General features: G+C 36.2%; 1 protein-coding gene across 2 annotated transcripts; it reads right to left on the bottom strand.

The window, feature by feature from the left end:
• Nucleotides 1-9325: 9325 nt before the first annotated feature.
• Nucleotides 9326-13756, bottom strand: LOC131026977 (zinc finger CCCH domain-containing protein 46). Of its 2 annotated transcripts, none has more exons than XM_057956973.2 (9): nt 13423-13756; nt 11907-12980; nt 11587-11709; nt 11293-11475; nt 10962-11023; nt 10634-10864; nt 10257-10365; nt 10114-10167; nt 9326-9984 (listed from the first exon to the last, which is right to left on the bottom strand). In XM_057956973.2, the coding sequence occupies exons 2-8, from the start codon at nt 12962-12964 to the stop codon at nt 10134-10136; spliced, it is 1800 nt and encodes a 599-aa protein (XP_057812956.1). In that variant the 5' UTR covers nt 12965-12980; nt 13423-13756; the 3' UTR covers nt 9326-9984; nt 10114-10133. The 2 variants fall into 2 exon arrangements, with proteins under 2 accessions (XP_057812956.1, XP_057812957.1); XM_057956974.2 differs by lacking the exon at nt 13423-13756 and adding an exon at nt 13103-13409.
• Between the last annotated feature and the right edge of the window lie 1621 nt (nt 13757-15377).

Here is a 15377-nt window from a genome sequence, read left to right on the forward strand (position 1 = left end):
GCACAACTTCATCGTATGCTTCTATCTTGAGTTATAATTAGATCTTTGTCAATTTTGCACTTAGTCTTAATACACAATTCAATCAATTCCTTTACATTCCAAGAAGAGGGGTTTGCTTATCATTCTCTTATCATTTCATTCAAAATTCAATATTCTTCTTTGGAGGTTGAATCTAGTAAATTTTCCCCCCTCTTCCAGTGTAATGCGTGAAAAGTGTTTGGAGGGAAATTCGTAGTGAAACTCTCATCTCTCCTTGGAGGGAAAGGGTAACTTTTCTCTAGATCTCTCATTCACACATTTTTCACCACCATTATAGGTGCCTTGTCTCTTTGAGGTATTCATGAGGAGGAGGAATGTAATATATGTAAAGATGATATTGATCATGTATATATGCTCATATTGTGGAGGAACATAGTTATTGTATTGGTCACCTTGTATGGTATTATAATTAAGAGTATTAAGCCTAGGATGATTGTATGTGTCATGGCCATGGGCATAATTGGTATTGCAAGCATGATCTTGAGTATTTCCACCAAATCTGACACGTGGTCTCCTTGTATAAGTATTATCATGATCTTGGGTATTCTCTTGTTGTTGAGCATATGCATTGGTATTCCTTTGACTTTGGATAGGATGAGCACAAGGTTGTTCATGAGTATTTCTAGCATCATTGGTATAAGAATAAGTATCAATCACTTCGGATTTTTAAAACAAGGATGAAGGTGACTCAGGCATGGTATGCCCATGTCTATTCCCACCATCATTACCACTAGAATTAGCTTGATTAGGATCTTCTTCCAAAATTTCTCTCACATCAAAGTCATGGGGTAATCTTGCACTACTTTGGATTAGCATATGTAAAAAGTGTTGGTAGCCTCTTCTCATAATTTCTTCAAACAATATATTAAATTGCTCATCGAATATATTATTTTGAATGTTTGTGTTAGTAGTGGACTCATTGTCAAATTCTTGTGCATTACTGTGATTCTCAAAGGACCATGAGTTATAAAATTCTCCCTCATCAAAGTCATATGTATCCATGTTTAGAGATCTTTGAGCTTCTTTAGCTTGTCTTCTAGACCTTTGTGATCGGGTTTCAACCATGAAATAAACTTGGCGAAAATGGAGGATGGAAGAAATATGAAGACTATGGTAGACGAAGAGATTTGTGAAATGAAAATGAATCTAGGTTTGTCTTGCAATGTCCAAAATGTGATGATCTAGAGCAAGGTGTGGCTTCCTAGGAGATGATAAACTCCTAATGAGGTAAGTTGACATTAACTAGAGATGTCCAAATTGTACCCAAGATGACAAATCTGATGTGGGACCAACCTAAAGATGCAATGTAATGTATGCAAGGTAAGATGAGGACTACTAAATAACCTTTTGAATCTAGTTGAAAAGTGTTAATGGAGGATTGCATATTGTAAAGCGGAAAATCGCGATCGAACCCTAGTTGTTCTCCCCTCTTCCAACTCCGAGGAGAGAGAAGGGAGGTTCGCTAGGATTCGATGGTTTTCACTTAGGGGAGAGACTTTACATTCAAAAGAGGGGTTGAAACCCACAAGATCCAATCCCACGCAATGCAAGATTGGATGCTAAATGTGTTTCAAGGGTTAAGACAGCAAGGCTACCCTCTTTTGTAAAGAATGTTGATAGGAGAATTAAGCTAAGCATGCATAGAAAGTGATAAAGATTCGCTTATAAACTGAGATAGGAATACAGTATGAAGCTGCGGACCTGGAATTAGCAGTAAAATGTCGATACGGCGCTGTCCTGCAAATTTGAGCAAAAGTTGTCGGGACGATGGCGCCCGGCGCCACGGTCCTCCGAAAAATCCGCGAAACAAAGGGGGATCTGTTCGTCTCTGCACAAGGATTCCAGATCTTCAATTTCAGCCGCGTACCTGCAACCTACACACAGAAAAGCGAAGACGATTGGGGGGTTAGGGATTAGGGGTTTGCCTTTAGGTCAAACCCCGGTTTTGGAATTAACCAAGAAATGAGCAAGAGTTGTAAATGTAAATGACTGTAAAACAAGTACTAATACCTTGTTCTAAGGATGTTGGTATCCTTATGTGCGAAGGTTTAGATGTTGTATGTTGTATGTAGTAGTATGTTGTATGTAGCATGTAGTAAGTGATCTCCTCTTCAATGGTTGAATCCTTGTCTTGAATGCAACACTTAGCCTTGAATGGAGACTTGAAATGATCAATTGCTTGAAGGAATGCTTGAATGCTTGAATGCTTGAGTATAATTTCCACGCCCTTTTCCATCATGTCCAATGAAAGAGGAAAATGTAGTTTATATACTTGTCAATTAGGGCTGATAGACTGATTTTCCCGACCTTAAGCCGACCAGGAAAGTTAATTTCCAAATTGCAAACAAAAAGACCCGAGACCCCTTAGGAGACCGGGCCCAAAATAGGACCCAGGGACCAGGGCACTTCCCGACCTTAGGCCGACCAGGAAAGTTAATTTCCAAATTGCAAACAAAAAGACCCGAGACCCCTTAGGAGACCGGGCCCAAAATAGGACCGAGGGACCAGGGCGCTGGGCGCTCTGGTCCCACCTCTCGGGACAGCAGGGTGCAAGGAGGTTCAGGCCAGGGTGCTTGAAAAATGCAGTTTTCAGTGTCGTGAGCAAGTTTCGGGGTCTCCATTCAAGTTGCGTGTTGCGTCGCCATCGTGAAGACCGAAATGTAGTCGAAATTGCAAGTGTCGCAATTTTAGGACGCTACACATATGATATTTTAAAATGTGTGAAAAAGTCATGACAAGATTAAAGTTGACTAAATGAAATCCTATGGAATCAACCTTAGAAGCTCTTATGATCTCATAACACAAATGCGGTATGAATTCACAGATATGTCAAAATTTGTCTTATACAAAATTTTCAAAGTCCAATATGCAGTTTCACAATTGCAATACAATTCTTAGTTATGTTCCAAATACACAACATGAAGTTGCAAATATGCATCAAAAATTAGTCCGCAAATGTGATAAGATAGTGTACAGATGCAGTTTCCCAGTCAAAAAATGTTTTCTCAGTTTTGTCCAAATATGCACAAAAAGTGACATAGATGCAACAATATTAGTCAGATACATGCTAGGAAAAATGACACAAACATGGCCATATAGATCATATATGTGGTAGAAATGAACACATATGTACGTGTTTTTGGAAAAATTTGAATTTTGTCCAAATTTTTGATGTTGTTGAAAAGTGACCATATCTTAATATTGATGCTTTGTGGCAAGAAAACATAGCAAACAATGAAGACAAAATATTTGAAGGTATTGTCATTGTCAAAATTTTGAGTGCAATGTGTATGTTCAATAGGCCGAAACAACCCAATTTCCATGAGTCTTAACACAATAAAAAAAACTTCAAACATTTTTTTAGCCTAAGGTCAAGGTCTCATGGTGGTAACCTCGGCCCACATCTTGGAATCTCCTTCGACTCAAATGTAGGGACGTCTTAAGGGGTGTATACACTATTTTGTCTTTTGCATGAAAGGATAAGTAGGGGCCTCCTGGATTGGAAGGATCAACCAATCGCCCTCTCCCCAAAAAACTACAAGTAGCTTATATGCTAAGATGAGGATTTATGTCTCATCTCATGGGAGCCTTATGGTGAGTATCTTGGGGGGGAAACCAACTATCCCCTTGCATTGAAGCTATCATGATGTTTGGACAAAAAATGTTGGTCCACTAATGTAAAGGTGTCTAGTAATGTTTTGGGGTATATTGGTGGGTATGCATGAGGTGGTTCACTTAATTAAAAGGCCTCCCATCACTTTTGGGTTTTACACATCACAAATATATTGGAGGAGACATTCGTTAGTAGAACACATCTACACCAAGTGATATGTGACTTTTGTCAAAAACCATAATTATTTATATAGCAAACCAAAACAAAGTACTGCTTGGGTCGTTCCCTCTCACAAGATGGGAGGCAGAACCTCTAAAGACAATAACAATTTATATTACACCCAAGATCCAATCGAAGGCAAGGGGAGAGGATACTTTTGTTATCACCTTATGGTTCTAATCTAAACACAAAGCATGCTAAAAGCACAAGATACTTCAAGAAAAGTTCATGTACTTCTCAACAAACAAACAAAAATGATTGATGAAAACCATGTGAGCCTATTAAACTAGAAAAAGATAAGAACACTTATAAGTTACCCCTACAAGTCAATAATTAGTAGTTTCAATGATTACCCCAACCTGCAAGCAAACTTGTTAGGTTAATTTTAGAAATCCCAAAATGAAATGTGAAAAGGGGCCTTCGACAAAACAATAGAGATAGTTGCACCACTTTGTTAGGCCACAAGGGTTGGGACAAAAGCAAATCAAATTTTAAATTTAACCCTAATTAAAAAGACAAAAAGAAAATGCATAAAACACAAACGTTGTTATACCTGACACGGAAGTAGAAAGACCATATTGAAACCTATCAAAAACCTAAAACCTGCAAGAAAAACACAGAAAACATGTACGTGGCAAAATAGATCATATACATGACAATAAATATCATATACGTAACATGAAATAGATCGTGTACATGATTCTGTGAAACCTAAAGGCGAAAAGATGAAACAAAAACGCAGAAATAATGGATCGAAAGGTTGACAAATCTAAAACATAGAAGTACTAAAAATGATACAGACTAGTGTTGAAATGATATGTATACACACCAATAATAAAAGAAAACATGATTTTTGTGAAACTTGCAAAACAAAAATCAACAAAAATGCAAACGCGACAAAATAATGCACACATTTAATTTCGGCTTGGAACCGTTGCTAATCCGATCTACAACTTGACAAAAACACTTAAAAATGCAAAATGGTGTTAGAAATAAGGGACTAGATCCCACCGGGCATTGCCAAAATGTATAGGTGAAATCGGGATGCCAAACTATTGTAAAACCAAATAAAATTCAACCACATAAAAACCCTAGTTCTACAATGAAATCCACCATACACCAATGAAAAACCTAAAACATGCAAAATATTAAAATATGAAAGATTATACCATTCACATGCTTAATAGGGTTTGATCTCCATTGTCTCCTATCTCCATTGATCTTGTTTGATATTATTGCTCTGAGATTTTGTATTGTGCACAAGAGCTCAACAAAGAACGGATTATGGTTTTGTAGACACTTGAGTAATTGATTGCAATGAAGGTATTAATTCACTCACTTGTTAGGGATTGAGAAGGATGAAAGGATCCTCTTATATAGAGAGTACCCTAGAAATGAAGGGATGATATTAAGAGGTGAAGGGATAAATGGTCGGCTAGGATTAAAGGGTAGATAGAAAAAATGGTAAAATATTAGGGAGGTAGCTAAGACAAATTCAAGAGATGAATGACAAGTGTCAAAGAGGGAAAAAGATAATGAATTAATTAAATAAATGAAGATCTATTTAATTAATAGAAGGGGTGGGGCCAAAATATTTATTTAATTTAAGGAAAAGATAATTTAATAAATTAAAATATCTATTTAAATAAGGAAAGCCTAGAAGAGGATATATGAATTAATTTAATTATTAAATATCTATTTAATTAATAGAAGACTTAGGATAAAAATAATTAAATAAATAAAATAGGCTAGAACAATTTTAGATGTCTATAGGTAGATAGCCTCGTAATTACCTAAAGTATAAGTTTGAGCTCCTACAAATTAAAAAAAGAATATCCACCACCTCGAAAGAGATTTGTCTCAAAAAAGATTAAAAGCTTGACAAGTGAAAATAGTATATTTTGCTCTATAAATGCATATACTTTAACCAACCCTTATTTTTGGTTATAAATGCATAAATGTTAACCAACTCTTATCTTAAATATTTAGAATCAAAGCATGAATACAACTATAAATAAATGCATGTCTTATCCAATTTTTACCTTGAATACTTAGAGATAAAGCTAAGTATAACTTCCTTAATTATCAATAAAACAAATATAAATGAATAATAAAAAATTAAAAAAATTAAAATAGTTGGTGGTAAGACTACCACTTTCATTTCTATTTTAGACACTTGATCATACTTAAGTATACTTAATTAAATTTGAAGGTGCTCCAACTAAATGTACTATTTGTACAAACATAAAAATTATTGCTCCAACAAAATACATAATTACAAAAATATACGATCTTTCAACAATTATTTATCCTTAAACCTCATTACCTACTCAATTTTAAACATGCCTATAAATATTACTATAAATGTATATACCTTAACTATTCCTTATCTTTTCCTTATCTTGAATAGTAAGAGATAAAGCTTGAGTATAGCTCCCTTAAACATCAACAAAACAAGTATAAATAAATGATAACCATTTAAGAATTAAAATAGCTTATGTTAAGAGTGCCACCTTCATTTATGTTCTAGACAATTGATGATACTAAATATACTTTTCATTGAATTTGAAGAGCTGACTCAACAAAATGTACTATTTGTACAAATTAAAAAATAAACTATTGTTTCAGCTAAATATATTATTACAAAAATATATGATCTCAACAATCATCTCTAAATCCTTAATTACATGTATACCTTCACCAACCCATATTTTATTTATAAATGCATATATCTTAACCATCCCATATTTTAGTTATAAATACATATACCCTAACCAACCCTTATCTTAAATATTTAGAAGTAAAGTTTAAACATAACTATCAATGGACATGCCTTAGCTAATCTTTATCTTGAATAGTTAAGAAGTAGACCTCTTAGTATAACTCCCTTAAATATCAATAGAACAAATATAAATAAATGATTAAAAAATGATGAATTAGCCACTTTCATATGACTACCACCTTCATTTATGGTATAGACACTTGATCATACTTTACTATACTTATTAAATTGGAAGGTGCCCCAACTAAATGTACCATTTATACAAATAAAATATTTATTACTCCAATTAAATACATTATTACAAACACATATGATCTCGATCTCTCCCTGAACTATTATGTTCTCTTATCTTGCTCTCTTCTTCCTAATTATGGATTATGTAGTTTGATTTGAAACGTTGAGGAAATAAACTCACATAGCTATTACTAGAAGCTATGCATGAACTATTTTGTTCTCTTGTCTTGCTCTTTTCTTCTTGATGATGGATCATGTAGTTTGATCTGAAATGTTGAGGACATAAACTCACGCAACTATTAGCAGAAGCTATGCACAACAAAACCTATCAATAACTAATTCTTATAGTGTGCATCATTACTATCCAGTAGTTAAAATGACAATTAAATGCAGTTAAGTTGCATATGGAGACAACGAAAATAATCTTCGAAATCCGATGCACCATGTAAGATTTCTGAGTGTGCAAAGTTAAATATAATGACTATTAATAAGCTTGCCCTACCTATCAATGAACAGCCCCTATCAATAACTAATTTCTACAAATAGTTATAAAAATCTCCACCTAAATGCATTATTTACAGACATAGCAATCATCCCAAGTTCCAACAATCATCTCTTGTAACAACTTGGAACCAACCCACCAAATCCATAGTCTAAACATCAATAACTAATAGCAACAGGTAATGCAGTACCAGATCCGGGACATTTTTCAATTTATGATTGAAAAGAGAGATTTAAGAGGGTGGGGGGGCATGAATCGCCTTTTTGTCGCCCCACACTGTACAGTGAAAGGCGTCCTTGGACCAGCCGTCCTTGGAGTCCTCTGCTCTCCTTTTCATCGTTATGTTTATGTACGTATACACACATGTCCCACGCACTACCATACAAACATAAACGCTGACAACTTTTATTAGTTTTCTTAACACACAAGATCATCACCAAAATCATTTTGAAATCTAGCGACTCTTTCTTCATTTTACACGTAGATTTCCCACAAGTTTTATACAAGACGACGAATCCATGAAAGCACCGTTATTATTTCCTGATCACTTCTCCTTTATTTATTTGACTTGCAGAGCAGAAACAGTCCTTGATGATACAGATATAGCCATATAAATTATTTAGCCTGACCCACCAGCTGCACGACGGACTTTCAGAAATTTAATTTAATGCAAATAATTATCCCCGTGGGCCACATGCATGTCAGCCCCATGTGGGTTCGAGTTTTGGAAGCTTGCTACTGTCATCATCACCCATCACAAATGAATGGAAGCGACTGCCATGAGTTGTTCTTTCTAGTAAGACATTATTGATTATCAGAATTTCTAGCGGTTGATTTGTCAAGTAAAATGATTAAAAAAAATTGATAGCTTTTTGAATCTTAAGTTGGTATCTGCAGTGAATCGATCTAAAAGTTAGAAAATCATTTCAATTTTTTATGTAAAAGAACAAGAAAATTACAATTCTATCTGATAGATTGCTGAGTGTGGTTTGAATCATTGATACAAAATCTGATAGATTATTGTGTGCTTTGATTTGTAGGTGTGATTCAAATCATCGATACAAAAAATGATGATTGTTGAGTGTGAGATCTGAATCGTCGCTACAAAAACATGATAGATCATTGAGTGTGATTTTAACAGCGAAATACGAAACCATGATAGGTCACCCGAATGTGATCCAAATAGTCAAATACAAAAAGATGATAGATCATTGAGTGTGATTTGAATCAGATCAACGATTGTGGTTTGAATCAGATCAACGAGTGTGATTCTAATAGGACCAACGGGTGTAACTTGAAGCATTATTGAGTGTGATTCGAATCGTCGAGAGTGATTTGAATCATTTCAAGTAGACTATACAAAAACATGATGGATCGTTGCACTCACTAGCAATCCGAATCATCGATACAAAAACATGATAGATTGTTGAGTGAAATACATTGTCGATGTAAAATCATGATCGATCATTGAGTTTGATCTGAATGGTCAATACAAAAACATGATCGATCATTGCACGTGATTTTAATCATCGATAAAAAAACATATCTAGTTGATTTCAAAAACAATTTCATCAAGTTATATACAAAAACATGATAGATCATTCTATAGCGATCCAAATCGTCGATACAAAAACATGATAGATTGTTGGGTGCAATTTGAATCATTGATGCAAAAACATGATAGATCGTTCAATAGTGATCCAAATCGTTAATACAAAAATATGATGGATCGTTTGGTGCGAATTGAATCGTTGATGCAAAAACATGATAGATCATTGGATGTGATTCAAACAAACTGATAAAAACCATGATAAATTGCTGAATGTGATCTAAATCGTCCATACAAAACTATGTACAATTGATTTCAAAAACAATTTTATCAAATTATCAAATTTATGTATGCAAAAATTTGGAAGATATCTGAACCACTGAACCATTAGATTAACTTGTCAAGTATAATTTGAATCATTTAAACCAGTCCAGAAACATTTTGTGTAGTCTAAATTAGGTGCACAAGTCGTGAATCCTTTTTAAGAAATAAGATTTTGAGATATTTTTTAATTTCTTCCATCGTACCAGAAATATAGAATCTGAATGGATACAAGTATAAGCTAATAAAATTCTGTGTCTCTGGCGTGGGGTTGTGTATTGCTGTACACTTTTTTTGTTAAGTAAATTTGGTACTACAATAGGTAGTTTTCCATAATGAATTGCCCGCCTGCCCTCCTTCCCATATCACAAAGAGCCCTGCCTTTTCTTCTTTCTCAGAATTCATTCAAAGCTACATGTACGGTGTCTTGGACTTTTCCGTGAAGACATGAATACGTACAGCTGGCGGTACGCTGCTGAGGTCGACCGTCGCCTGCCCGCATTTTAAATCATATAATAATACGCATTGCAGTGGACAACACAGTTGCAGACATCACCCGTCTTCTTTTTGTTTTCTTAAATGTCCTACTGCCACTTCGTACTGAGTATACATCCGTATTCATAGCATAAAAATACATAACATAAATATTCCCTATAAAAATCTTCAATGTTTTGATATATCTGTCTCTCCAGATGGTCTCAATGGTTTGGTTTAATTAAAAGTATCTGCAGGCACCATTAAAACTCCAGTGCATAAGATTTTTATGTTTTACAAGTAAAATGATTACATTTCATACTCTTAGCAGAAAATTAGGTCAAGTAAAGTTTAATGAATCTAGCATCCTGACATCCCACCTTGAATTGGCTACTAATTTTCACATTCTGATTGCACCATTTGGGATAGGACATCTGCAGAAAAAATTCGTTAGTTTTATCATGAGTTTTATGTTATTAGAACAAAATTCAAATTGTGTAGAATAATGGGTTTTCGGTTTTACCTGTCCTGATGGTGGTCAATTTGTGTTGGGCGTTCTTCATAACCTGGCTCACTATCTAAGACCTGAAGCAGATAAGCAAAATGGTCTGCTAATGCAGAGCTGCTGATATCTGCACCACAGAATTAAGTAGTGAATGATTGCAAACCCAATGTATTGATAACTTAAAAGTTAAAATATATCATTTGATGGTTTCTGGATTTTGACTACAATATCAAACTTTTTATCAATGTTTCTAATAATGTTACTGTTGATGGAGCATGATCCAAAATATTAATGAAAAAAGATAAGGCAGTCAAATCCAGAAACCATCAAATAATTTATCATGTACTGTAGAAACTTCATGCATTTGATAAATATATATCTTCATTATTTATGACCTTCTGAAGCTGTGGCCTCCTCTTCAGAATGGTTTGGGCCATTGGGGAGGCGATTTTCATGGCTTGGAGTGGGGTTTTTAGGAGTTGCAGGAATTTGGGGTCCCTGTCTGTCAGCCAGCTGTAGCTCTGCAAGTCTTCTGGCTTGGTGTTCTATGGCTTGTTCCAGCTCTTGTTCCTCTAACTGTCTTCTCATTACATCTGAGTTACTGCTCTCTATCAATCTTGGAGGACCTGCAATTCTCAAATCATTTCTCCTGAGTTAACTGACTGCAATTCTGAAACATTGGAACCTACACAATATTTTAGTTAAATCACAAAGAGGACTCACCAAGATGCAAATTACAGTCCCTTATATCCATATTTTGAGTAGTCATGTAGCTTGAATACTTCCTGAAACACATCCAGTTCAACAAAATCTCATCTCAGCAAGATATACCCAATGCAAAAATAAATATACAACAAATTGTAAGAATATATTAGAATCAGATGTCTAAGTAGTTACTCAAGTCTTTTATAGGTGATTTTCTAGTGTGTTAGTTTGTAAGAACATTGTATAGGTCTCATGTTGATGCCCCAATGAACAAACAAGAAATATTTAACCGATATACAATTGAAAAAGAAAATTTGAATCATAAATGTCAGGTTGAATTATAGATAACCTGTCAACAGATTTGGATCCTTTTTCTCTATATGGTTTAACAAGAACTCGTGCATCACAGACATAGTGAGGATTTCCTTTAGCTAAAATTGTTTTAACAGTCTCTTGATAAACAAATGTCACAAAGCCAAACATTCTCTTCTGCTGATAAGGAATCCTCACATCCTGCACTGGTCCAAAAATGCTGCCAATACACAGCACAAAATGAACAACAAATGGGTGTCCCATAACATTAGAATACTAACACTCAAAAGCACATTGCCTATTGAATCTGCTGTTCCATGATATTACTTACCTGAAATAATTGGATACATCCTCCTCCTTAAAAGTACTCTCTGCAGGGAAAGTCAGGTAAATTTGGCGAGATCCAGGATTGGCTGGAGCTAAGTTGCGATCAAGCTCACGCTCACTCCTGTATCTGCTAAATCTCCCAAGTTAAAAAAAAAGTTAAAGTATTTGATATCATTAGCAATTCCTCACTGCTCTACAATAGCCTAATGCTAATAGATTAGACTGAAACTTGCTTTTACAGTCTGGGACTAATTGCATTTGAAGCAGCCAGCAATAGTAGTATAAGAATGTTTGATGTTTAGACTGTGACTGACTTGCTCATACCTTGGGCTAATTTCAGCTTGGAGAGTCTTTCCAAACCTCTCTCCGTAGAACTGAGGTAGAGAAACTGGTGACCTTCTTCCTCGGAGAAACTCCTGCAACTCTAACTCAAATTTTTCTAATGACCCATTACTCGATCCCATGACCTCATCACTAAAATCAATCTCCCCCCTGGTACTACCACCATGAAGAAACCTGCAATTCTGGCCATTCTTGCAATACCCGCGAGCAAAATACATGCATGGCTTCCAAGCGAAAGTGGATCCAGCTGCTGTATCTGGAGTACCACCACTGATATTGCAAATATCAGCAATTGAACTAAGCCGTTTAGGTCCAACACCATTGCTAGTTGTCTGGTTCATATGATCCATGCTCAAAAGCTGGTTCCCACTGTAATAGGCTAGCATATCTGGATAGCTAAGATAATTGCCATGAGAATTGGGAGAGTCTGAAGAATCAGTGAGATATGAAAGCTGATCTTGCAACGGAAACTCTGAATCTGCAAGGGCAGGAGGATGCTCCATGTTATAGATCAATGGAAGCTTGTTAACCTGATCTGGTAGGCTGAAATTAAGGTACCCATTATTAGTACTATTACTATTACTAGCAGTAGAAGTAACACTAACACTACTTGTGGTAGAAGTATTAGGGTGTAACTCATTGGGGTGTACATGAAAATTGTTTGGCAGGGTCCTGGTCTGTGGAGAATTAATATGAGAGGATCCCCATGGAGGTGCATGAGGTGAGAGGGCGTTTGGAGAAGAGAAAACCCTGGAGGAAACCTGGGATATCTGTAGAGGCTGTAGAGGCAGATTTTGACGATTAATTCTGGATAGATATGATTGAACTGAAGGAGATCCTTGCTGCTGTACTAAACCAAGGTCTTTCTTGACCTTAACAATCAAGGACTGAATCAAAGACTCCGGGCTGAAAGCCAACCTAATCATTTCCTGTTCACCATGGTCCTGTAACAACAAGTATCCCATAATTTTCGATACGTTTTCTGGCTCTAGGCTCTTGATCCTAGAGAACACAATCCTGGTAGCTTCATATGCATCCATTTCGCTGGATCCAGACCTGCAAAACGAAATGAAGATTTTTTTTTTCTGTTGTCAGATTAACTGCAGCAGTTTCAATGGTACCAATAAAACCACATGTTCCTTCTAACATTCAACCCACGCATCATAAAGGAAGCTTACTTCACTTATTAGTGCTTTGACTAGAACTCAACTCAACTGTGCAAGAGTCCCGTATTTAAAATCAAAACATTCTGTACACTCCAGAAAAATGCATCTAACTATCAACAAATATCATGTACTGAAACTATAACCATGGGATCTGGTGTCCCCACACTCCTCCACATGATCACTATACTTTCATGGCTTCTGGAACCCAGCTTTAGATGAAACACTCCCATCCCAAAAATACCCATCACAAGAAAAGCACAAATCTCCCATACCCAAATCAACAACAACCACCCATAGAAACAACCTCACCCAAAAAAGCCCACAGCACTTACCTTTAAGGCTTAGAGAACACCACTATCAAAGGCTGCAAAACAGTTCCCTTACAAGCTCAACAGCCATTGATATAACAAATTTGGGTGTTGACTGAACAACTGTCATAGACAAGGTACAATCAAGGTCACTGCAAAATCAGATTAGATTTACATGACAGCCATGAATGTTGGACCAAACAATAATGTCAGCCTCTGCTCCAATGCCAATGCCTCTGCCTCAGCCTTAGCCTTTGTTATTGGCATTCATTCTCACATTACCATTACCATCACCATTAGCATTAGCCTTAGCCTTAAGATTAACATTAACAAAGGCTAAATTTTAACCCCCCCCACCCAGCTTCCCTCCAGTTTCCTCCCTCCTCAAAAACTCCCTAACCCCTCTTCTTAATTTAAACCAATTCCCCTGTTCAACTTTGACCTCCCATTAACCTTGGCTAACTAAACTTTAGCTTTTGTTTTCAGCTGGCAGAACCTTCCAAGCCGTCTCTAAATGAAGCGGGAAATAGCAAATTACTAGTGTTTTGTTTTGTCGGGAACTGTACTCCATCATAGTTTTCTGTTAACCGAGTAGAGCAGACGGCCGGGGGTAAATTCTGCTCTGCAACTTGTTTGAAAAAATAAAAAAAATAAAAATTGTTGGGCCCCACAAGCAGGCGCGGAAGCAACAGGGCACGGTCCTATGACAGCGACTGAACGTGGGCGAATAAATCCAAAGGAAGCTCGCTCGACGGAACGGGGACGGGACGGTCGGCTGGCTTTGCTTTTGTCAGCATCCGCTACGTCCGTTCACCGCTTCTTCTTCCTTTTACGGGGACGTTGGCCGAACGGAACGGCAGCCGCCCGTGGGCCCGTTCTGTGGGCTGACAACTACTGACGTTTTGGGGTGTTGCTTTAATTAATCAACGTGCATGGGTTTGGTGATAATATTAGATTTTGCACATGCCGATGTGTCCCTAATGAGTATCCAAAGGCCACCATGTGACGTCCTCTTCTGCTCCACTTGGCACACCTGTTTAATGGGTCGTGGAATTTCTTTTGTCTTCATCTGCCTTGTATTTTGAAACTTCTCCTTGATCTCTTTTGAATGAGGAATGGGGAAAAATGAAATTGAATTTGATTAATTCCCCCTTGTTTAATGTTATGCCTAGCTGGCTGTCTCCTCATAATATAGAGACAAATGAGAGTTTTAAGTTGGCTTTTTTAATATTTGGGTGATTGGGGGATGTACGAGAGGGGGTAGCATATGATTGCTGGAGTTATGGGTTGGATTATTAGTGAGGGAAGTGTTCATTAGAGGGTGGAATAGATTAGAAAACTTTTGGGAAATGGGTATTTTTTTTTTGATTTTTTTATGATAATGTTTGTTTCATCGTTTTTGTTGTTTGTTGGTTTTCGGAGTGTGAGTCTAAGTTGTATGAATAATTGACTTTTTTTCCACTTTGGAGAATGGATCATGTTGGGATGTTTTGACATATAAATTCGCTTTACAGATATTGAAGTTATGAGTTGGATTATTAGTGAGGGGTTGTTTTGTAAATTGTCATTAGAGGGTGGAATAGATTACCAAAATCTTGGGAAATGGGCATTTAATATTTTTTATAATAATGGTTGTTTGATCGTTTTTGGAGTATGAGTTGAAGTTGTACGAATAATTGACCTTTTTTCTTTTCTTTGGAGAATGGACCATGTTGGGATGTTTTGACAAATAAACTCGTTCTATTGGGAGCACTTGTGTTTTACACTATCATGTTTTCTTTGGAATGGAATAATCTATTCTTTTTGAATCCTCCTTGCCCCTCACATTGTGTTAATATATATGAACTTAGGCTTAAACTAGCATATATACGAGAGGGCCTACCATATGATTGATGGAGTTATGAGTTGGATTATTAGTGAGGGAGGTGTTTTGCAAATTGTAATTAGAGGTGGAATAGACTACACATTTTTTGGTAATT

The sequence above is a fragment of the Cryptomeria japonica genome, chromosome 10 (assembly GCF_030272615.1).
Source record: "Cryptomeria japonica chromosome 10, Sugi_1.0, whole genome shotgun sequence".
Classification (NCBI taxonomy): domain Eukaryota; kingdom Viridiplantae; phylum Streptophyta; class Pinopsida; order Cupressales; family Cupressaceae; genus Cryptomeria; species Cryptomeria japonica.

Coding starts and splice junctions, on each gene's coding strand:
- LOC131026977 (XM_057956973.2), bottom strand. CDS start 12,964: ATGGATGCATATGAAGCTACCAGGATTGTGTTCTCTAGGATCAAGAGC. Junction 11,710..11,906: donor CAAGCTGAAATTAGCCCAAG/GTATGAGCAAGT, acceptor GAGATTTAGCAG/ATACAGGAGTGAGCGTGAGC. Junction 11,024..11,292: donor GGATCCAAATCTGTTGACAG/GTTATCTATAAT, acceptor GATGTGTTTCAG/GAAGTATTCAAGCTACATGA.